General features: G+C 43.8%; 1 protein-coding gene across 1 annotated transcript in view; it reads left to right on the top strand.

Annotated features, from left to right (window-relative positions):
• Positions 1-21,644, top strand: part of LOC141113258 (lysosomal protective protein-like) — a 36,044-nt gene extending 14,400 nt beyond the window's left edge. The window contains exons 8-15 of the mRNA XM_073606273.1: positions 1,927-2,011; positions 2,537-2,628; positions 7,021-7,093; positions 16,167-16,315; positions 18,966-19,041; positions 19,151-19,240; positions 19,911-20,012; positions 20,906-21,644. Coding sequence (XP_073462374.1) covers positions 1,927-2,011; positions 2,537-2,628; positions 7,021-7,093; positions 16,167-16,315; positions 18,966-19,041; positions 19,151-19,240; positions 19,911-20,012; positions 20,906-20,989 — 751 coding nt within the window. The 3' untranslated portion in view covers positions 20,990-21,644. The remainder of the gene's footprint in view (positions 1-1,926; positions 2,012-2,536; positions 2,629-7,020; positions 7,094-16,166; positions 16,316-18,965; positions 19,042-19,150; positions 19,241-19,910; positions 20,013-20,905) is intronic.
• Positions 21,645-23,185: the final 1,541 nt, after the last annotated feature.

The following is a 23,185-nucleotide window of genomic DNA, read 5'->3' as shown; positions in this document are numbered from 1 at the left end:
TAAACTCATTCAATGATTCCAAACTCTGCCAGCAACTGCATTGATGCAGTCACACAATTTAACAGTAACCATGAGATAAAACAAAGTTAAGGAATATTCCTTTATCCCATTGTTTTGCAAATCTATGTACACTATAAACTGTATGATTTGAATTGGTTCTAATATCGCTGTTTTACTAACCTGACAGCTTATTCTAAATAGGGAAACCTTCATTTCATTTGCAAATCTTAAAGATTCTAACTACCAGCAAGAATAAGTCCTTACATTTAAAGAGCACCTGTCATTTCAGATCCATCATGGCAGCACCTGTTAGTGGTCATCCACTCACCTGCTGCCGCCACGTCCCTCACCTTGTGTCACTGCCGCATCACCAGCCGTCCCATTAAAAGTGAATAGGACTGTCGGTGAGTCAACGGTGGATCAGAGGAGGAGCCGCTGCGGCACAGATGACAGTTGCGCTTTAAAAATTATGATTTAAATCAAGCCTTTTTACTAGTGATTTAAATCGACTTGATTTGAATCAAATCCACCCTGCAGTCAGGCGTAAATGGACAGCTGGTCGGTTTTAAATCTGACTGCCCATAGAGGAGAGCGGACTGTGTCTGTGCGCTTATGCAGAGCGGATACGGACCAGCTATTTGTCCTAAACAAGCGGACTCTTAGTGGAGCTCACTCTGTGTGGAAGGGGCCTTCTAATGGATGTTCTGCCTTCATTAGAATCACCTGAGTAATCTTGTGTTATAATAGTTTAAGGCTTGAGTGCCTGCATCCATTTGATATGTGGATGTGCTTCACCAACATTGAACATTTTTGTAGAGATTGTAAGTTGTAGTTCATTGCAGAATTATGGGATAAAGGAGTGAGCCTGTCAGACCAAACCTACAGGGGAAGGCTTTCTGATTGGCCTATTATCAGGACATTTGTGACCTTTTTCAAAATATCACGATTACTGCAGGGTGAAATAGAAGGTTGTTTTTATTAACCTATTGCATAATGTCTTGTCTATCATTTATTAACCACTTCCAGCCCTTAGGCTGTATATATTTGGCCTTGGGAGGAAGTGCTTACACCAGGCTAATGGCTGCAGCTAGTGCTGCTGACTAACTCCCAGTAGGAAGGGAGAACACTTCAGATCCTATCCCACCCACCCCCTCCCAGGTCACCTTGCTCACCTTGTTCCTCTGCAAGACCAGGACTACTGTCGGGGAAGCTAATGGAGAGCGGATGAGATCAATGATCTACTGCTGCCCTGATCTCCTCCTCCTTTAGGTCTAATGCACCTGGAAGTGCTCATATATGAGCGCTTCTGGGTTCAGAGCTGCAAATGCCTGTTGCATCAGCAAGTAAGCAGTTTGCTCAGCATCCCCTGATCTGCCCTGTCCCAGGAAAAGGAGGAATTTGGGGGTATACACAGCCTAAAAAGAGTACCTGTTGCTCTGTATGTACTATCATATAGAGTGCTTTGTGATTGTATTGAAACGAAGTAAAATGCGTAATCAACTGGTATAGTAAGATGGGCATGTCTAATCAAAAGGAAGCTGTCCTATGGAAAAATAGGAATATATAAATATATATTTATTAATAGTAATAATAATATTCCAGGCTTATACTCATCCTTCCTATTTAGTGGGAATATGTATGTGGTTATAGGGTGGTGGGGTTAGATATCCACATGCTTGTTTTCAGGTCATTGAAAGGTTGAAGATGACAGTCCTGGTGCTTGCACATTAGAAAGCAAGTCAATAGCGGGGAGTTCCACATTTCCTTCATGACTGGCTTCCTTTTGGAAAGATTTAAAAAAAAAAAAAAAAGTGTGATCCCTTTTACAAAAAGAGTTAATATATCCCATCTTGAATGGCTAAATACAAAAAGAGAACCACCTTCTTTACCAAGTTACCCATTTTGTGCTTCTTTGTTTCCCTGCAGCCTTTGGGAGGAGTTGCAGAAATTCTGTTGCCAGGGAGGGAAGTGTCAGTTCTACAATAGCGCAGATACAAACTGCTCCCTGCGGGTAAGTGTGCCCTACAAAAACAAATCATTTGATCAGGCCCCACTTCAGCCGAAACTTTGTATTTGTTTTCTACATGGAGCTGAATTCTCTTGCCAAGTTTTGTTAGCTGAGTTTTTGATCCCATCAGAGATTGACTTTTGCTTCCTACCCTGGTGACCGAGTGTCACATAGACAAAAAGTACGGAGAAATCTCTCTGATAGCCATAAAGGCATATTTATTTACTATCTATATCCCTTTTGGGAGGTGGGCTAGATGATCTCTTGAAATTTTATTGCTCCCTGTGTCTTCCTACCCCAGTGATGCAGCCTTTCCTTTCTTGTCCTGGTGTCACTGAGGCAGGAGGTTAGGGAAAAACACCCCTGAGGACGACACTGACAGAGCTTTTGACTCTTGCATACTTTTGAAAACAAAATTAAAGTTTTTGCTTACTTTAAAACACTCCCTAGTACACACTTTTAATAACTTATCAGTAAGTACTTTTTACTTAGAATGTTAACATTTTGTCTTCTTCATTCTGTATGCAGGTCCAAGAAGCCATGCATGATGTATACAGCACAGGGCTGAACATTTACAATCTGTATGAGGCATGTGCTGGAGGAGCCCCTGGCGAGGTTCGGTATGTAGTTTTATGTATTGATGGCAGTGTTTCCTCAACGTGTGAGACATTGGTGGAACTCATCCATATTACTTTTCTGTGTAGTACAGTGAGGGAATGAAGTTCTGTGCATACTCTGTCATAAATGTCAAAAATCAGGTATAAAGAAAATCCGCCCACTCATACACCCAAAAAACGCTGCGCTGATGGAAAATAAAGCCTGAATCTAAGCTGCTGCTTAAATAATAACAACCATAAATGAAAAATTTGATTCACCACAATCTCGCCCCAAGTGAACTCAAATTAGCAGCTCTAAAGTGAACCCTAATCAAGTGACATATAGTAAAGAGTGATGAAACAAACAATCAAACAATGATATAATCATATCATCACTCCTCCCTATTATTGTGCATCAAATAATATGATCAAAAAATTCACAAATAAAGTGCGCAAAACCAATTATGTGAATAACATATCTGTGCACATAAAAAATTTAAATATAGAATTCAAAATATATATAAATATGTGTAAACCAATGTGAATCAGTCCACAAATATAAAAAAGTGTCCACAAAAAGTCCAAATATAATATTGTTCCGTGACGATATACAGTGCAGGTCTTCACTTAAAATAATTCTTCCACCGCACCTCTGACTGTGAATCCACTCCCCTTAGGTAAATAAACTCACCAGCTCCTTTTGCCCACACTCTCGTGTCAGGGCCACCAAGCTTTTATCCCACACAGCAAGGGGAAATGAATGCTCTCCAATGGTACACCTTTACATATTCAGAGTGTGGTGCCAAAGAGCTCTCTCCGCATGAAAAAAAGAAAATAATCCAATAGTGCAATAGCGTAATAATATTTATTAAAATAACACACTCCTCCACCATTAAACTCACATCTTTAAAATTCACTGCAAGCCCAAAAATAACTCAGCACCGCAAGCTGTCACAGCATAAACTCCAATCCGTAAAACCAGTGTATGGTGGTCGCGGCGGACCCAGGTACTGCGCTCTCAAAATACCCGTCTCACCCAATCCCTCAGGTGACTGAACAGCTGCATGTGCATGTGGAATAGCTGATCTTTGAAGAAATGTGATTTGTTTTGTAGTCAGATTTCCTTCAATTTGCCATTAGTGATCACTATGATCACGGATGATGGAGAGGAGATCAGCGCTGTACACTGCTCACGGGGACGGACGTCACTTCCGGATCGTGTCGGCGGGAGGTGCTCGCGTTCGGGACATGCGTGTCCCTTCCTCAGGCTTCAATGGCAGCCATCTTTGGTGGGGGCATAATATACCCACACGGTTCATAGTCACGTGATTCGTTACCATGGGAGCATTATACAAAACAACGGAGATGAGAAACAGTGTGTGTCTGTGTGGTGGGAAGGCAATGGGAATGGAGATATGTAGCAATGGGGAGGGCAGTGGATGTGGACATGATGTATGGGATTGGGTATGGCAATGTCGGGTCCTAATGGGATAGGATAAGAATGCAGATAAAAATAAATTAAAGATAAAAATAGTAATAATAATAATAAAAGGTAAAATTAAATAAAAATAAAGTGAGATTTGGGTAGGAGGATATAAATGATGGTGGTAGTGGAGGGTGTAGGATGTATAGAGCAAGATAAGTATGGGTGGTAATTAGGGTTGTCCCGATACCGATACTAGTATCGGTATCGGCACCGATACCGAGCATTTGCCCAAGTACTTGTACTCGGGCAAATGCTGCCGATGCTTCACCCGATACCTAGAGGACAGCTGTGATCGGCGGTGGGGGAGTTACAAGATTCTCCCCCCCGCCGGCTTTCAGCTGCTTTAGTGACACAGCGGTGATCGCTCACCGCTGACTGTCACTGCATCCTCCTCCATGTCCCCTCCTTTCCTCTGTCCCTCTCCGCTGTCCCCCTCCGTTCCCCTCTCCTTCTCTGTGCCTCTCCGCTGTGACTGTCCCCTCCGTTCCCCTCTCCTTCTTCTTTGTGCCTCTCCGCTGTGACTGTCCCCTCCGTTCCCCTCTCCTTCTCTGTGCCTCTCCGCTGTGACTGTCCCCCTCCGATCCCCTCTCCTTCTCTGTGCCTCTCCGCTGTGACTGTCCCCCTCCGATCCCCTCTCCTTCTCTGTGCCTCTCCGCTGTGACTGTCCCCCTCCGATCCCCTCTCCTTCTCTGTGCCTCTCCGCTGTGACTGTCCCCCTCCGATCCCCTCTCCTTCTCTGTGCCTCTCCGCTGTGACTGTCCCCCTCCGATCCCCTCTCCTTCTCTGTGCCTCTCTGCTGTGACTGTCCCCCTCCGATCCCCTCCTTTTCTGTCCCCCTCCGTTCCGCCGTCCTCCTCCTCCTCCTTGCTTTGTGAATAGACAGAGTCAGCTGACTCTGTCCATTCACATAACTGAAACATTGTGTTCCTGTGATTACGATGTCTCAGTTTATGAATGGAGAGGAGCCACTGTCTTCTCTCCATTCATTCTCAGTGCAGCTGAGGCTGCAGAGAAAGGGACTGGGGAATCTCTATCCTCGGTCTCTTTCTCTGTCTCAAGGGGGAGATATCAGAGGTCTGTTAAGACCCCTGATATCTCACCAAAGCCCCCCAATAGGGCTGATAAAAAAAAAAAAAAAACACATATTGCAATAAAGTATAAAAAAAAATATTATTTTAAAAAATTAAAAATTGTAAATAAATAAACACACACACACACACACACACACACACACACACACACACACACACACACACACACACACACACACACACACACACACACACACACACCGTTCACCCCCACCCCACCCCCCAAAAAAAGAAAGCATTGTTAAAAAAAAAAAAAAAAAAAACACACACTGTTACGTGACATTAAAAAAAAAGAATCGGTATCGGCGAATACTTGGAAAAAAAAGTATCGGTACTTGTACTCGGTCCTAAAAAAGTGGCATCGGGACAACCCTAGTGGTAATACAGATTAGTAATGGTTATTTTTTATTTTTTTTTAAATAACCATTACTAATCTCTATTACCACCCATAATTATCATCTTGCTCTATACAGCCTACACCCTCCACTACCACCATCATTTATATCCTCCCACCCAAATTCTTCTACACATATCTCACTTTTTATTTTTATTTCATTTTACCTTTTTATTATTTTTATCTGCATTCTTATCCTATCCCATTAGTACCTGACATTGCCATACCCAATCCCATATATTATAAATAATATACACGTATCATGTCCCACATCCGCTGTCCTCCCCATTGCTGCATATCTCCATTCCCATTGCCTTCCCACCACACAGAAACACACTGTTTCTCATCTCCGTTGTTTTGTATAATGCTTCCATGGTAACTAATCATGTGACTATGAACCATGTGGGTATATTATGCCCCCACCAAAGATGGCTGCCATTGAGGCCTGAGGAAGGGACATGCATCTCCCGAATGCGAGCACCTCCTGCCGACCCGACCCGGAAGTGACGTCCGTCCCCGTGAGCAGTGTACAGCGCTGATCTCTCCATCTGGACAGCACCGCAAACCAGCAGTGTGGCCGAACACAGGAGCGTACAGCGGTTACACAGCCTCCAGTACACCTACACCGGACCTTCCCCTCCTCCAGCTAGTCGTTGTGCAGCGGATGACACTATACGCCCATTATTTGTTCACCATTGTTCACCACCGTTTATATTCATTTTATCTAATTGTTACTGCACTTAGAGGGCGCTGTTCTTTTATCGCTTATAAAATGTCATTGTATGCTCTGATTACCAGTACACTTCACTGGAAACACCTGAACTCAATTTGTGTCCACGCATATCTTTCATGATATGGGCCGGTGTGATGGCCAGGTGTCCACAAATGTTTGGCCATATATACTGTAGTGTTTGTTTTTTATTTTTTGGGACAAGTGACATTATTACAGTGATCAGTGCTAAAAATATGCACAGTCACTGCACGAATGACACTGGCAGGGAAGGGGTTAACATCAGGGGCGATCAAAGGGTTAACTGTGTGCCTAGGTAATGTTTCAGTGTAGTGGGGGAGGTGTTTTTACTAGTGGAAGATATGGATCAGTGTTTCTCCTTTACTGAAACGCAGGATCCATGTCTTCTGTACTGACAGAATGACAATCTGCCTTGTTTAGATGGGCAGACTGGCATTTTGTCAGTGTACTGAACGATCAGCAGGTGCACGCATGTCCAACACCTGGAAGTGCAGAATCGTGTGTGTGTGTGTGTGTGTGTACATGATTCTGTGCGGCCTCCCTGTAGCAGTAAATCTGCTATGGGGCAGTCGGGAAGTGGCTATAGTAGTCTGCGTCTTCATTGTATTGTTATACATGCACATGTTTGGATAAACTGACTTCTATATCCTATGAGTTACCAATTTAGAGCTGACAGGTTTTATTTATTCCACAGGGATAAAGGCGATCACATTGCTGTGAGTTTCCCAGGGATGCTGTCACCAGAGATGCATGGTCACTTTAGCAAGGTAATTCAGTTCCATTGTCACCCTCCTTTCTCCCCTTGACATTGACATAAACTTACTAGTTCAGCAGGGGCAACCTTACAGGCTTGTGGAGTGCTTTGTGGTTGTAAACATTGATCATTCCTGTATGTCTGGCTAATTTCTGTGGGTGACCTTTATGGGCAGATCGACTTGTGAAAATGAGAGCAGTGCTAAATGAACAAAACCTCATTATGACCTGGGGAGGGAAATAGGATTTTTATAACAGCTTACCTGTAAAATCCTTTTCTTGGAGTACATCATGGGACATAGAGCCTAAGTAATAACTTAATGGGTATATAGGCACCTTTTAGGTGATGGACACTTGTATCCCAATGCAGGAAGTTCACTCCCTATATAACCCCTCCTCCTATCAGGAGTACCTCAGTTTTTGTAGCAAAGCAATATACTTAAACCCCAAAAAGAGGAGAGGGACCTCTGTGTCCCATGATGTACTCCAAGAAAAGTATTTTACAGGTAAACTGTTATAAAAATCCTATTTTCATTATCGCACATCATGGGACTCAGAGCCTAAGTAATAACTTAATGGGACATCCCATAGCAATGCTACTTGAGGGGAGGGGGAGACAACCCGCAGGGTACCCCCAGACTTGAGGACCTATGCTGTTGCCTACAGCACACTGCGCCCGAAGGTGATATTCTCATACCTCCTTACATCCGCCTGATAAAATTTTGTGAATGTATGTACTAAAGACCAAGTTGCGGCCTCACAGATCTGAGCCATGGAGGCCTGGTGACGCACTGCCCAAGAAGCACTAACCGCCCTGGTAGAGTGCGCCTTAAATTGAAAAGGGGGAATCTTACCCCTTAAATTATAAGTCTGAATTATAACTTGCCTAATCCACTTGGCGACAGTGGATTTTGACGCTCCCTGTCCTTTCTTAGGACGCTCTGGCAGAATAAATAAGACATCAGTCTTCCGAATCTGAGCAGTCGTCTTTTTTTAAATAGACTTTGACCGCTCTCACCACATCAAGACAACGTAGTGACTCTTCTTCCCTGGAACATGGTTTAGGAAAAAACTATGGCGGGATAATGTCTTGGTTCAGGTGGAAACCTGAGACCACTTTTGGTAAAAAATCTGGACGAGGGCGCAACACCACTCTGTCCTCATGAATAATCAAATATGAATAAATAATGATATTTGAAGCGCTTCACAATGTGCATGAAAATGAATATATAAGAATAAATATAAATAGTAAAATAAATCCAGTGGTGAGTAAAAATTCCTAAAAAATCCAGCAATCAAAATAGTGTAAAATTATAAAAAATTAGTGACACCGAATGTGTAAAAAAATTCACATAAAAAATCCACATAAAAATAAATATATAGGGATGTATTCAGAAGGTTCAATTATACAGGTGTAGAATCCTGATTGGTATAGAGCTTTTGATCACTAGCAAAGCTGTTTAAAAACACTTGCTTAATCAAGGTGCTCATTGACCTTCATAGTAACAATGTGCTTTTTGCTTCTATTCACAACCAATGTGAGAATCATAAACAGGCAGATAAGAGAAAAAAACAATCATTGTGCAATAGTTAGGATACCAAGGTACACAGGCAAACTTCAATCCACTCACGTGTGCCTTATGATAAGGCATATGCAGGTTTTACTATAGCAGTCAGCCACCTTAGACAGGAGCAGATTCAGTGCAGTACACTGTGTGATACTGCTGATCTGCACAGAGCGTCCTTGGCTCCTCCAAGTGGACTGTATAATTGAACCTTCTGAATACATCCCTATATATTTATTTTTATGTGGATTTTTTAGGAATTTTTACTCACCGCTGGATTTATTTTACTATTTATATTTATTCTTATATATTCATTTTCATGCACATTGTGAAGCGCTTCAAATATCATTTTATTCTTTTTAAGTGACTCTGAAAACACTCTCTTTTGATAGCAGCCTCACTTGGTTTTATATGTAATTATCAGCTATTTAGCATCACAGCGCTTTGTGTTTTTATATATAAATAATCAAATATGGCTCTTTACAAGAAAGAGCAGCCAATTCCGAAACCCTCCTTGCTGAGGATATAGCAACCAAAAATACCAACTTCCTTGTTAGGACTAAGGGAATACGTTGTATCGGTTCAAATGGCTGTTTTTTGTAACACTGACAAAACTAAGTTCAAGTTCCAAGGGTTCAAAGGAGGTTTGACTGGTGGATTAAGCTGCATCACCCCTTGCATAAAACCCCGGACTACAGAATGTGAACCAAGTGGTCTTTGAAATAAGACTGATAAAGCTGAGACTTGGCCCTTAATAGTACTCAAGGCCAATTTCATCTCTACCTCTAATTGTAGAAAGGAAAGAATTCTGCCTACGATATATCTCCGAGGGTGCTTACCCTTGTATTCACACCAGGAAACATAAGCCCTCCAGACGCTATAATATAAAGTTCTGGAAGCTGGCTTCCTTGCATTAATCGAGGTAGAGATAACTGACAGATAACGGAAAGCCCACGTTTCTTCAGAATGTGGGTTTCAATAGCAAAACCATTAAATTTAGCGATCATAAGGTAGGATGGAATATCAGCCCCTGTGAGAGTAGGTCTGGCTGTAGTGGAAGGGACCATGGATCCTCCACTGCCATCTTTATGATTTCTGCATACCATGACCTTCTGGGCTACCAGAATTAATAGAAAGTCCAGGCCCTTAGAGCCAGACGCACTGCCCGAATCTCTAGGATGTTGATGGGCAAGGCTTTCTCAGTTCTTGACCACTGTCCTTGGACAGTTGTCTTCTCTAGTACTGCTCCCCAGCCTGAAAGGCTGGCGTCTGTCGTTACCACCTTCCAGATAACTGGTCTGAAGGATTTTCCCTTTAGCAGATTCTAGGTTAGTAACCACCAACTGAGGCTTTGGGACACCTTTTGGGGACAGCCGCATTGGCAAGTCTAAAGCTTGAATCGTTCTGTTCCAAGCAGACAGGATACTGTTTTGCAACAGTCTCGAATGGAAATGAGCATAGGGAACTGCTTCGAATGAAGCCACCATCTTTCCTAACAACCTCATGCAAAGGCGAATGGAGGGATCTCCTTTTGACCTGACCATCTGCAACAGCTCTCTTATGGAGTTGCTTTTTGTCTGAGGCAAGAACACCTTTTTCTGGGCTGTGTCTATGATCAGACCTAAGTACTCCAGCTTCTTTAGCGGTTTTAAGGAATATTTCTCTAGGTTGAGAACCCAACCCAGACTTTCCAGGCGACTGGTAGTAATGTGTACATTTTGCTCCAAATGAGCCGCCGACTGGTCTATTAGCAATAGATCGTCTAGGTACGCCAAGACCGTTATTAAGGGCACAGTTATTCCCTGTGCCCTTAACCTGGCTAGAGGTGGGGCCAGGACTTTTGTAAACACTCAGGGTGCTGTAGCTAGCCCGAAGGGCAAGGCTACGAACTGGAAATGCTGCTGTTCTACCTCGAACCGCAGAAACCTTTGGTGAACGGGAAATATAGGGACATGCAGATGTGCATCCCTGATGTCGATAGATGCCAAAAGTTCTCCTCCCTGTAGGATAGAAACCATTGACCTGATCGACTCCATGCAAAAGGAGCGGATCTTCAGGAACTGATTTCCATTTTGTTTTTTTTTTTTTTGTTTGTTTTTGTTTTTTTTTTTAAGATCTAAAATGGGTCTGACATCTCCATTCAGTTTTGGTACCATAAAGAGGTTTGAATAAAACCCCAAACCTACCTTGCTCTTCTGTGGGGATTTGTATGATCACCTCCTGAGTCATTAATCGGTCTAGTGCCCGAAACAGAGATTGTCCTTCCTCCTTCCTTCCTTTTTTTTTTTTTTTTTTTTTTTTTTTTTTTCCCCCTGGATCTTTGGGAATGTTTGACCTCAGAAAATGAGACTGTGGAAAGTCCCGAAATTCCAGTTTGTACCCTAGAGATACTGTGGAGATGACCCATCTGTCCAGAATTTCCTCTTGCCAGAGTTCTGAGAACTGCAGAAGTCCCCCACCCCCACTTTGGCAAGGAGGGGCGCCTCTTCATAATGAGGCCTTAGACCTCTGTTTTTTGAAGGTTTCCGGCCCCAGGACTTGTTTTGGGCCTGACCCTGAGGTTTTCCTCTATAGTCTGACGGTGGAGGCCGTTTCCACTGCCTAGAGGCGGATGCCCCTGGCATAGGAGAAAGAGAGCCCATTCAAATGAAGGGCATTTTTATATTTTCTTTTGACTGGCAAAAGAGTACTTTTCCCACTGGAAATCGTTTGGATGTATTTGTCCACATCAACCCCAAATAGCTGATCCCTGAAAAGGGAACCCAGTCAGGAGTTTTTTGCATGGTGTTTCGGCTGACCAACTTTTCAACCACAGGACTCTACGCATGTGTACTAGCACAAGCGCAAGGCGAGATGCCTGGTGAATAGAATCTTTTTAATGGCGTCTATGGCAAAACCTAATGCTTCTGGTAGCTCTGCCAAATCCAGAGCTTGTTGTGCAGGAACCTCTTAAAGGGGCTGTCTAAACTGGTCCTTTACGGATTGACAGATGCCTATTGCAGCAACTGCAGGCTGAGTAACGGCACCTGCCAAACAAAGTAACAGGAATTCCAACCATTTTATCTGTTGGATCCTTAAGCATTTGTGCATTGTCTACTGGGCAAGTTAGACTTTTGTTCACACTGGAAATCGCAGCGTCAACTGCTGGTACTTTCCATTTTTTGGTGAATTTCTCCTCTATGGGATAGAGAACTGAGAATCTCTTAGGAGGGAGAAAATGCTTATCCAGGTGATCCCAATCAGCATAGATGAGCTTTTCTAGTAATGCATAGACAGGAAACGCATGCAAAGGCTGTGGGGGTTTTAAGGAACCCAAGGAAGAAATTGAACTTTCAGCAGAGTCCGTTAGAGGCAGCATGAAAGTAGAATGAATCATCTCCGTAAGAGATTGTATCTGCAACTTCTCAGATTGTGAGGCTGAAAAAGGTTCACCTACCATTGTTTCCTCTGCAGAGGAATCATCGGTTTGTCTTTCCTCCTGATCGCCTGAGGGTAACACCTCATCCTGTACTCCTAAAGGGTCTAAGGTGGGGGAGGGGGATCTGACACGCTTCCTACCCTGTTGGTTGGAGGATGCGATTTAAAGCCACTAGTCTTCCTTCCAGACCCTGCAGGGTGGAGGAAAAGGCCTCTTCAGTCACGTATACAGGAGCTGGGATGTGAGCAGCAGTTGCACCACCAATTTGTTCCAATGGCTCAGCCTGGCTTGCCATAATTGGTATTTCAGGCGAGGATGACAGTGTGGAGGTACGAGAAGGAGAGTGGATCGGAGGGGACAGTCACAGCGGAGAGGCACAGAGAAGGAGAGTGGATCGGAGGGGACAGTCACAGCGGAGAGGCACAGAGAAGGAGAGGAGAACGGAGGGGACAGTCACAGCGGAGAGGCACAGAGAAGGAGAGGGGAACGGAGGGGACAGTCACAGCGGAGAGGCACAGAGAAGGAGAGGGGATCGGAGGGGACAGTCACAGCGGAGAGGCACAGAGAAGGAGAGGGGAACGGAGGGGGACAGCGGAGAGGGACAGAGGAAAGGAGGGGACATGGAGGAGGATGCAGTGACAGTCAGCGGTGAGCGATCACCGCTGTGTCACTAAAGCAGCTGAAAGCCGGCGGGGGGGGGAGAATCTTGTAACTCCCCCACCGCCGATCACAGCTGTCCTCTAGGTATCGGGTGAAGCATCGGGAGCATTTGCCCCAGTAGAAGTACTTGGGCAAATGCTCGGTATCGGTGCCGATAGTATCGTATCGGGACAACCCTAAATCCAACCTTCCCCCATCACGGCGGCCTGCGTTTAGCAAACCTTCAAGGACCGGGTCCCTTTTTTATCGGGGTTCCACTCCCTTGGACCTGTAAAAGCATCCTGCCAGGAAAAGCTTTTAGGTAATGTAACATGACCAAAGCCCTGGCTCCTGGGGTCCAGCCCTGCAAAGAGCGGCGTTACAGGCAATACGAGGCCTGGGTACCATCCACTTTGGGCTCAGTGACACTTTGGATGGGTCCGGTCTGTGGAGGCTATTTAAATCCAGCATGGATCCCTCCTGGAGCTCCTCAGAGCACATCTTCACTTGTGACCAACACCTTAGACACTGGTGAAAAAACTGAGGTACTCCTGATAGGAGGGGCTATATAGGGAGTGAACTTCCTGGTTTGGGTATAACAGTGGCCATCACCTGAAGGTGCCTATATACCCATTAAGTTATTACTTGGCCTCTGTGTCCCATGATGTACGATAAAGAAAAAGAAAAATGGTTAACATTAGAGAACATGTCAAAATCCTCAAGCAGCAAGAAATAAAGGTACCGTGCCTTGAAAAAGTATTCATACCCCTTGAAATTTTCCATATTTTGTCATGTTGCAACCAAAAACGTACCTTTTTTTTTTTTTTTTTTTTTTTTTTTTTTTTTTTTTTTTGGGATAGACCAACACATAGTGCCACATAATTGTAAAGTGGAAGGAAAATGATAAATGGTTTTCAATTTTTTTTCTTACACGTATATGTGAAAAGTGTGGTGCGCATTTGTATTCAGCCCCCCTGAGTCAATACTCTGTAGAACCACTTTTCGCTGCAATTACAGCTGCAAGTCTTTTTGTCTACCAGCTTTCCACATCTAGAAATTTTTGCTCATATTTTGCAAAATAGCTCAAGCTCTGTCCAATTGGATGGAAGAGTGTCTGTGAACAGCAATTTTCAAGTCTTGCCACAGATTCTAAATTGGCTTTAGGTCTGGACTTTGACTGGGCCATTCTAACACATGAATGTGCTTTGATCTAAAACATTCCATTGTAGCTCTGGCTGTATGTTTAGGGTAGTTGTCCTGCTGGAAGGTGAACCTCCTCCCCAGTCAAGTCTATTGCAGACTCCAACAGGTTTTCTTCTAAAACTGCCCAGTATTTGGCTCCATTCATCTTCCCATCAACTCTGACCAGCTTCTCTGTCCCTGATGAAGAAAAGCATGTCCACAACATGATGCTGCCACCACCATATTTCAGTGGGGATGGTGTGTTTAGGGTTGGTTTTCCGCCATACATAACTTTTTGGCCTAAAAGCAAAAAAACATTAAATTTTGGTCTCATCTGACCAGAGCACATTCTTCCACATGTTTGCTGTGTCCCCCACATGGCTTCTCACAGACTAACGGGACTTCTTATGGTTTTCTTTCAATAATGGCTTTCTTCTTGCCACTCTTCCATAAAGATCAGATTTGTGGAGTGCACGAATAATGGTTGTCCTGTGGACAGATTCTCCCACCTAAGCTGTGGATCTCTGCAGCTCCTCCAGAGTTACCACGGGCCTTTTGGCTGCTTCTCAATTGAATCCTCCTTGCCGGGCCTGTCAGTTTAGGTGATCGGCCATGTTTTGGTAGGTTTGCGGTTGTGCCATACTCTTTCCATTTTGGGATGATGGATTGAATAGTACTCCATGAGATCAAAGCTTGGGATATTTTTTCTCTAACATAACCCTGCTTTAAACTTCTCCACCTTTTATCCCTGACATGTCTGGTGTGTTCCTTGGCCTTCGTGATGCTGTTTGTTCACTAAGGTTCTCTAACAAACCTCCTGAGGGCTTCACAGAACAGCTGTATTTATACTGAGATTAAGTTACACACAGGTGGACTCCCATTTACTTAGTAGGAGACTTCTGAAGGCAATTGGTTAGGGGGATATCAGAATAAAGGGGGCTGAAAACAAATGCACACCACAATTTTCAGAAATGTATTTGTAAAAAAATTTGAAAACCATTTATCATTTTGCTTCCACTTCACAATTATGTGCCACTCTGTGTTTGGTCTATCACCTAAAATCCCAATAAAATACATATAGACTTTTGGTTGTAACATGACAAAATGTGGAAAATGTCAAGGGGTGTGAATACTTTTTTCAAGGCACTGTGTATGTATATTTGCTGATTATTATCCAAAAAACGTAATTTTGACCAGTCTCTTGACTCTGTATGACCCTTTGTAAAGCTGAACACCACCCCAAAGGGCAAGTTCAGCTTTTAAGGCCTACCCATCCCCCCCCCCCCTTCAAGAATGGGGGTAAGCAGGTACCCACTCCCACTTTTGCTTCAACCAACTAGGCAATCGGAGCAGAAGTTCATGACGCCACAAGCTGTCACAGCTGGGTGCCCACAGTTAGGGTGCCAGGAACCCGAAGGCTAGTTAAGAAATGGCCTGGGTAGGGATGCGGCGCTTGATCGTGGGCCTGGCTACAGGCTGGGAGGTGTCTGCTAAAGCTGGCTATACATAATTGAAATTCAGCCAGTTCAGAAGGGACTGGCTAAATTTTGATTAGCGTGTGAAGTCCTGAAGTCAGTTTCTTTATAGACCGGACACTTCCACCATGGCCTCAGTTGTAGTGTTTCCTCCGACATGGTGGAAGCGCTGCAGGGAACAAAGGGTGTGCTACGCTCTCTCCAGGTGGGGATAGTATGGGGCATACTTGTGGTGTAGTCTGTGATACAGGCCAGCCCAGCATTCCCCCCCCCCCCCCCCCCTTTATGGGAGGGGGTGCTCTGGTGTCTCCTCTTCTTCATACCCAGCGAGGGTCTAGGCTGCTGGGGGTCCCTGCTCTCTTCCGACCGGTGGCTGCAGGCTTGAAGGAGGGACGGCGAGCTCCACAGCAGAGAGAGCAGTGTCTCCTCTGTTTTCAGCCTCCATGCTTTCCGGGTCCTAGGTGGCGAGTGCGTCATTTCCGGCTGGGTGACTTTTAAAGGATTACACTTAAACATATCTTATATTTTATACTCCAGCCTTGTCCAGGGCTGTTTTCTTCTCTCTCCCACCATTTTACTTCCAACAATATAGCTTTAGGTGGCATTACACAGCAGAAAATATATATTGATAGTATGTAACCATGCATAAAATAAATCTTTATGTTCCCAGTTCTTCTGAATGATAAAATGTGATCTCTCCTAATTGACTTTTGATGACTTTGAATATTATGGGCAGCAAAATGCATTTAATTTGACCTAAATGATTGTATTGTGGTACTAATGCTAACATGTTTTGTGTGTGGAGCAGAAGTTGCTTTTAATATCTGGCCTCAATAAACCTGTGAGATTGGACCCTCCCTGTATGAACAGTACAGCTTCCAGCACCTTCTTGAATGACCAATATGTGAGGAAGGCATTGCATGTATCTCCGAATGTCAATAAATGGGAGGTCTGCAGGTAAGAAGCCTTAAGACGCGTGGAATAACGTTATGTCGTGTTCATTTACTATTCTCCACTGTAGTCAAAACAATACAGCTTTTGTTGAGATTGATTGGATAGTGAAGGAGCAGCAGATTACTTATTGAGGTCTCTGTGCGCTCTTCTCCATTTTAGTAGGCTCTGTTTGTTGAATTTGCAGCAGTGTATATGGCACTAAAGCCTGTTTGGGTAACAGTATTGTCCTTTCCTCTCTCTAAATACTGTTCTAGAAGGGATTACAGGAAACTAATACAAGGGCACACTTGCCAACCGCGCTATAGCCAAATGACGGCTACAGAGTGGATGACCTCCTGTGATCGCTGTGTCCTCGGGATCGGGCCAATCGTGGCTCTTTACCACATGATCAGCTATGTCCAATCACAGCTGATCACGATGTAAACACAAGCCGGTTATCAGCATGCCTTTCCTCACATGACAGCATGAGGAGTGGAGAGCCGATAAACTGCTTGTGTAACAGGAACATCTACACTGATAATCGAGGCACTGATTATCTGTATCCTGATTATCAGTGCAGTTCCAACAGTGTCCACCAGTGCTGCCAATCGTAGTCTCATCAGCGCACATCAGTGAAGGAGAAAAATTACCTGTTTGAAATTTTATAACCATGTACGCTTGTTTTTTGCTAAATAAAAAAAAAAAAAAAAAATAAAAAACAGTGGTGACTAAATACCACCAAAAAGCTCTAGTTGTGTGGGGGGGGGGGGGGGGAATTTTTTTTAATATGGGTACAATGTTGCATGACGTGCAATTGTCACTCAAAGTGAGAGCGCTGAAAATTGGCCTAGGCAGGAAGGGGGTGAAAGTGCCCAGTATTAAGTGGTTAAGTACATTTTAAAGCGGAGTTCCACCCAAAAATGGAACTTCAGCTTTAAGTTACTGTGACCCCCCCCCCCAATGCCACATGGCTTGTCGTTTGTTTAGAGCAGTGTTTCTCAACCCCAGTCCTCAAGGCGCCCCAACAGGTCATGTTTTCAGGCTATCCATTAATTTGCACAGGTGATTTGATCAGTTTCACTGCCTTAGTAATTACAACAGCTGTTTCATCTGAGGGAAATCCTGAAGACATGACCTGTTGGGGCGCCTTGAGGACTGGAGTTGAGAAACACTGGTTTAGAGGCACCCAGCTCTCATGTCCTCCTGGCGCTCCGCGGTGCTGAAAGGAAGTTCACCTCTCCCTGCAGTCTTCTGGGACACGTCACAGGTCCCAGAAGATTGCCTGACCGTTCGCAGTGCGGCTCACGCATGCGCAGTGCATGCCCGGCTGTGAATCCACAGCCGAGCGCCCACAGTGAGAATGCTGGAGCCGTGGAGAGGAGGGGGAGAATTCAACTTTAATTCTTTAATGCTTTAAATGTGTGTTAGAGCTGCTTATTTCTATTCTTTCTTCTTTGAAGTCAAAGCCAGCACGAAGTGGCAGTTCCTTTCTAAAGCTGAACTCACTGATCCCACTGTACAATGCAAGGTGCTTCTTAATGGCTAGTTGGTCCTTTACATTATCGGACACACTAGGAGCTTTACACTTTTTAGGCCTCATGCACACTGGTTTCTTCAAACAGTTTAGGTGAGTTTACCAGAGTTTGGGCATTTATCTATTTCATTGGCCAGAATTTTTTTTTTTTTTCCTAGCCATTGAAATAAATAAAGCTGAAGTGCTAAATATGCCTAGTGTTGTTTAGGCTTGTTTTAACAGCGTTCAGCATTATTTGTGGTCAAAATTGCCCCTCCTGAATGCAATTTTAGGCCGTTTTTAGAAAACCTCCTCTAAACTCCTCTGCTCCTAAACTGTTAAAAACCTCCATGTGTGCATGGACACATAAGATGGCAATAGGGAAGTTTAAAGAGGAGGTCCAGCCCAAAATTTTAAAAGTCAGCTACAAATACTGCAGCTGCTGACTTTTAACATTAGGGCACTTGCCTGTCTCAGGGAGCCCGTGATGTCGGCACCCCAGCCGATCTTCGGATCGACTCCTGGGTGCTGCTGTTGCCATTCCTGGTAAGGGAACCAGGCAGTGAAGCCTATCGGTTTCACTCTTGGTTCCCTACTGCCCATGCACGAAGCACGCTGCGGTTTCTAATTGGCCCGGCGGCGGTGCTGTAAAACCTTCCAGTCCCCAGGCTGAACATTTGTCTGTCGGCGGTGTCCTGAGCTTCTGGTATGGATTTATTTGCCAGGTTTGAAGGTATCAGCCCATGAGATTCAGTAGGGGGGATCCCAATCTCTGTTGGGTATTTTTGTATTTGTCATATTCTAGGGAATGCAACCGAAAGAGCTGGAAAGCACAAGGTGGGTGGGAGCACCCAAAAGTCCCACATGGACAGGAGCAAGGTTGGGCATTATGGCAAAGCAAGAATTGTTAAGTTTAGGTATCTGAGACAAAAAAGATGGGGACTGACTCAAGCCACCAAACTCCTGTAGTAATGACAATATCACATTTGGGTGGACTGAACCTATAATTGGTTACTTTACAGTAATTTGGAGAATCCATTTTGCTTGTAGGTGCCCTTTAATTATAATAATAAAAGTATACAGTGAAATATGACACAACATAAAAGTAAGTAATTTATAACCCATACATTTGTTTGATACAATACATTATTTTATCTGCAGCTTTGATGTTTACCGAGACTATGGTCGGGTTTATGAGAGCATGAAGGAGCACTACTTGAAGCTGCTTGGTGCTATGGTGAGATGCATTCAGCCTTTTATATATTCGTCATTATGAAAGCATTATCATAAGGAACGTACTGCTGAGCTACGCATACAAACTTTTTTTTTTTTTTTTTTCTTCTTAGAAATACCGAATCCTAGTATATAATGGAGATGTAGACATGGCCTGCAACTTCTTGGGTGACCAGTGGTTTGTGGATTCCCTACAACAGAAGGTAGATCCTGCTGTGTTTTAGCCTTTTACAGTTGATTTACAGGCAAATGGTGAAATACATGTATAGGAGAGATTGTTCATTCAGTCTTGAGTACAGCTCTGCTACACATTGCAGCCTGTAAAAGGGCAGAATACCAAATGTTTCTCTGCTGTAGTTGCTTACAGGTCTTGTCCCTTCCCCAGCCCGTGACTAGACAATGGGGGGGAGCGGCATACTGATGAACTCCTCTTTCTGTCACTTTACTCTCCCCTCTTATTAATTTACCTCTTGTTAGCACTCAAGCAATGAAGCAGAACAAATTGGCTACTTGTGGTGTGTCGCCCCCCCCCCCCCCCCCCCCCCTTCTTCCTCCTCTTCCATACCTGTAAGGCAGTAGCAAATTGGGAAGCATCAACAGAACACAAATGGGTATGTTTAATTTTTCCCGGGTGGGATAGTGGCAGACACTGTCACTTTGTCTTGAAGGGGCAGGTGACTGTGTCTCCAGGGTACCTGTTGGTAAATGTTGATGGCCCAGGCCTGCTAAATTCTCTAAGATCATGTTATTTGTAGTATTTTTTTTTTTTATAGAGTGTGTGTGTGTGTGTGTGTGTGTGTGTTTGGTTTTTTTTTTTTTTGTTTTGTTTTTTTCTGTTTGTTGATAATTTTCTGAATTTGCTTTGACGATCAGTTACTGGTACAGCGCCGCCCGTGGCTTCTCAATGATGGAGACGAGCAGCAAGTTGGTGGATTTGTAAAGGAATTTTCCAACCTGACCTTTCTTACAATAAAGGTGAGTGTTCTAGATATATTGCTACTGCTCTTCTTGCTCATAAGTTGCACCTTTAAAACAATACATATTCTATGACCATAATACAGCGCTTCCTTCTTAAAACAGAAGGATTATATACACAGTCACTTTCATCAAAACCTCAAAAGATGAGGGGTTAATTCTCTATTTAGACATAGCGTAGCCATACACCCCATTCCTTTATATCCCATTTATATCCCATTGGCTAACTGTGCACCCTGAAGGACAGATACAGCCTGAAATAAGAGAATCGGTCAGTAGTTTCAGGTTTGTTGGCCTTTTGCTGGACACCATGACTATGGGTTTTTTTAATTTTTTTTTTTCCCGTTTAGCCCACTGGGTTGAATGAAAAAAGCTTAGTATGTACCAGGCTTCACTCAAGGCAGCTGTGAACCCTCATGAAGGGGCAGACAAGATTCAGCACTGTTGGCAGTAAAGTGTTGCCTTTGTGGGTGGCCTGGAATTTGTCCCATGACCAATGGGTTTGGGAGGCTGCTGAAGGTGGTCTCGATTTTAATCAGTGAAAAGGCATTGGCTACACTGGTGATGGTTTGGGTGTCCTATTTAAGGGTTTGTATACATATGCAGTCAGGTATGTTTGTGTGTGGGGTGTTTTTTTTTTTTTTTATTTTTTTTTTTTCAGTTGCTAAACTGAGACTTGAATATAGTATTTCTGTTGATCAAATGAGGTGGAAAATTAAAATACACTGCACTCCACTAGCATATACCTGTGTGGTAGTATAGTGGCAGCACAGATCTGACATAACCTCCCATGTTTTGCTAATTGCAAAATGTTCCTTTCTGTGAAGGTTCTCCTTTTTATCCAGATGCTTTATGTAACCTCCAATTACACTGACACTGTTCTCTTCTCACAGGGAGCTGGACATATGGTACCGACTGACAAGCCCAGCCCGGCCTTTATCGTGTTCAGTCGCTACATCAACAATGAGCCTTTTTAAATCTGAATAGGACGTCTCCTTCTCAGCAACATTTAGCAACTGAGTACCATAAACATCAGGACTGATTTGACTGTTCTTTTAAAGTCTGCTCTACAAAGCACCAATCGGCGGGGTCCTTTGATTCTTTTTCTGTGCTGTTAATATACCGGTTTGTCTTTGCAATACTAGGATGGCTGATACATGTATGCATGCATGCATACATACATACACACACATACATGTCCCCCTGATCCACACTAACTTTTTTTTTTACTTTGTTTTAAATTGCATGTGTTTTTCTGGAGAGATTAATTTTATTTTTGTTCTGATTACTATTTTCCATTGGGACAAAAGTTGTGCAAATCAAACATTTTACAGTTGTTACCAGAACAGGAGATGAGGGGAAATCTTCCAGTGGTGACACTCGGTGTAGGATGGAAATGGAAATCTCTCAAATGTGCCACAGACCCAAAAAAAAAACCTAATTGGAGTTTAATCATTCCTTACTCTGTTCAATACCAAAAAAGAAAAGGTTTTGAATTGAGATGCATGTACACCTTACCCCTATTTATGTGATAATCTCAGGGTGTTTTTAGATATAGCACTGTAGACTAACTTCTACTTACTGCTCTTTAAAATGTTGTGTGTTTTTTTTTTTTTTTTTTTTTTTTTTTTTTTTCATATCTACTGTGGATCTTGTTAAAGCAGTTGGCCACTTCCTTTTTTGCATTTTGTCAGATGAGCTACTAGAAATGGAGCTTGTCATATGACCTTGAACCATTACCCATCAGCAGGGGCGCTGTTAGAAATCATGGGTTCCCGTACAGCCTAATTTATAGGGCCCCCTTGAACCCCACCCTCGACTCTTCTCCTGGCCCCTCCCCTGACGCTGCCTCAAAACAAAATGCAGCTTTGTCTTTGGGGTTTGGGGGGAAGCATACAATGCAGTGGCTGTTTTAGGGCTGCTCGTATCACTTCCATGTAAAACCCGACAGTTGCCCCTACAAATATACAGCGGGCTGGGACCAGGATTGTGTATAAAAAACATGTTTGCAGCATGGTCCCAGTGCCGTTTTAAAACTTTACTAGGACTAAATTTGTTAAATTGGTAAAAGCTATGTAGCACACTGTGACAGAGCCATGCAGCACCTAGTGTGCTGTGTGAATGATTATCCTAATGCTAAACATCGTAAGGCACTGTGAGGATTCTGCAGCAACATTACAATATGCAATTCTAGTCCCCACTCACTGTGTCCTGCCAGTGCCACGCTATCTGCCCGCGCCTTCGGGATTCGTTTTACATCTCCCGCTCCCTGTCCGTCACCTCACATAGTCGCGGCACCTGAGCAATAGAGTGCATGACGGTCAGATCACTCCGCTGCCAGCGAGCAGCCGGCCAGAACTTCCTGAACATGCGGTGCAACGCTGATAATGTGCATGCGCCCGAAACAGAAGCAAAAGTCCCTGCATTGCTCCTACCTCCCGGGCCCCTCTCTGGACCTGATGGGGCCCGGGAAAATGCATTTATAACCCCCCCTAAGCAAAGAGCTGTGGGGGTGGAGCTTGGTAGCAAGGGCTAGTGTATATTATTTTTTTTATTTGGCAGAAATTAAATGTAAAGCTGCCGGGGCCACTCCTGCTGCACTGATGGGGCCGGGCCTGGTACAACAGGGCCAGTTGTACTGCCTTATCAGCGGCCCTGCCCATCAGGGTAAAAACGCAAAGAATTGTGCCCTGCAAGAGGAGGTATTACTACTTTTCAGTGGCCTGTTTCTCCTATCCTCCCCACTCTGTTCTGTTCAGTGTCCCTTAGTGTCTTCTGCTGTCCCTGGAAGTTCTTGATGCCTGTGTCACCTGCCGTGTACTTGTACCTTCCTTCAACCCACTACAAGACTCCAGCAGTGACATAGGGGGTCAGAGGATGGCGCTCCAGCGCGGGGAAGGGGACACAGTTAGCTGGCACTCTCAAAAGTGTTGATTACTTATGGAGGCTGCAGTGCCAAAACAGAGAGGAGTTTGGACACAAGAGCTGCTGGAGAGTCAACTAGAATATCTCTACTTTTGCAGGACAGTTTGTCTTGTTTTTTTGTTGTTCTTTTTTTTTTTTTTTTTTCTCCCCTGACCATGTCGCTTTAAAATGTGCACTTAATAATTTTTTTTTTTTTTTTTTTTTTTATAATTTGATCATGGCTGGAAAATTTAAATAAAGTTCTTTTT

Source organism: Aquarana catesbeiana, linkage group LG12 (assembly GCF_042186555.1).
Source record: "Aquarana catesbeiana isolate 2022-GZ linkage group LG12, ASM4218655v1, whole genome shotgun sequence".
In the NCBI taxonomy this organism is placed as follows: domain Eukaryota; kingdom Metazoa; phylum Chordata; class Amphibia; order Anura; family Ranidae; genus Aquarana; species Aquarana catesbeiana.
Note: the sequence above shows the minus strand (reverse complement) of the source record. Positions and strands in the feature narration are given on the sequence as shown.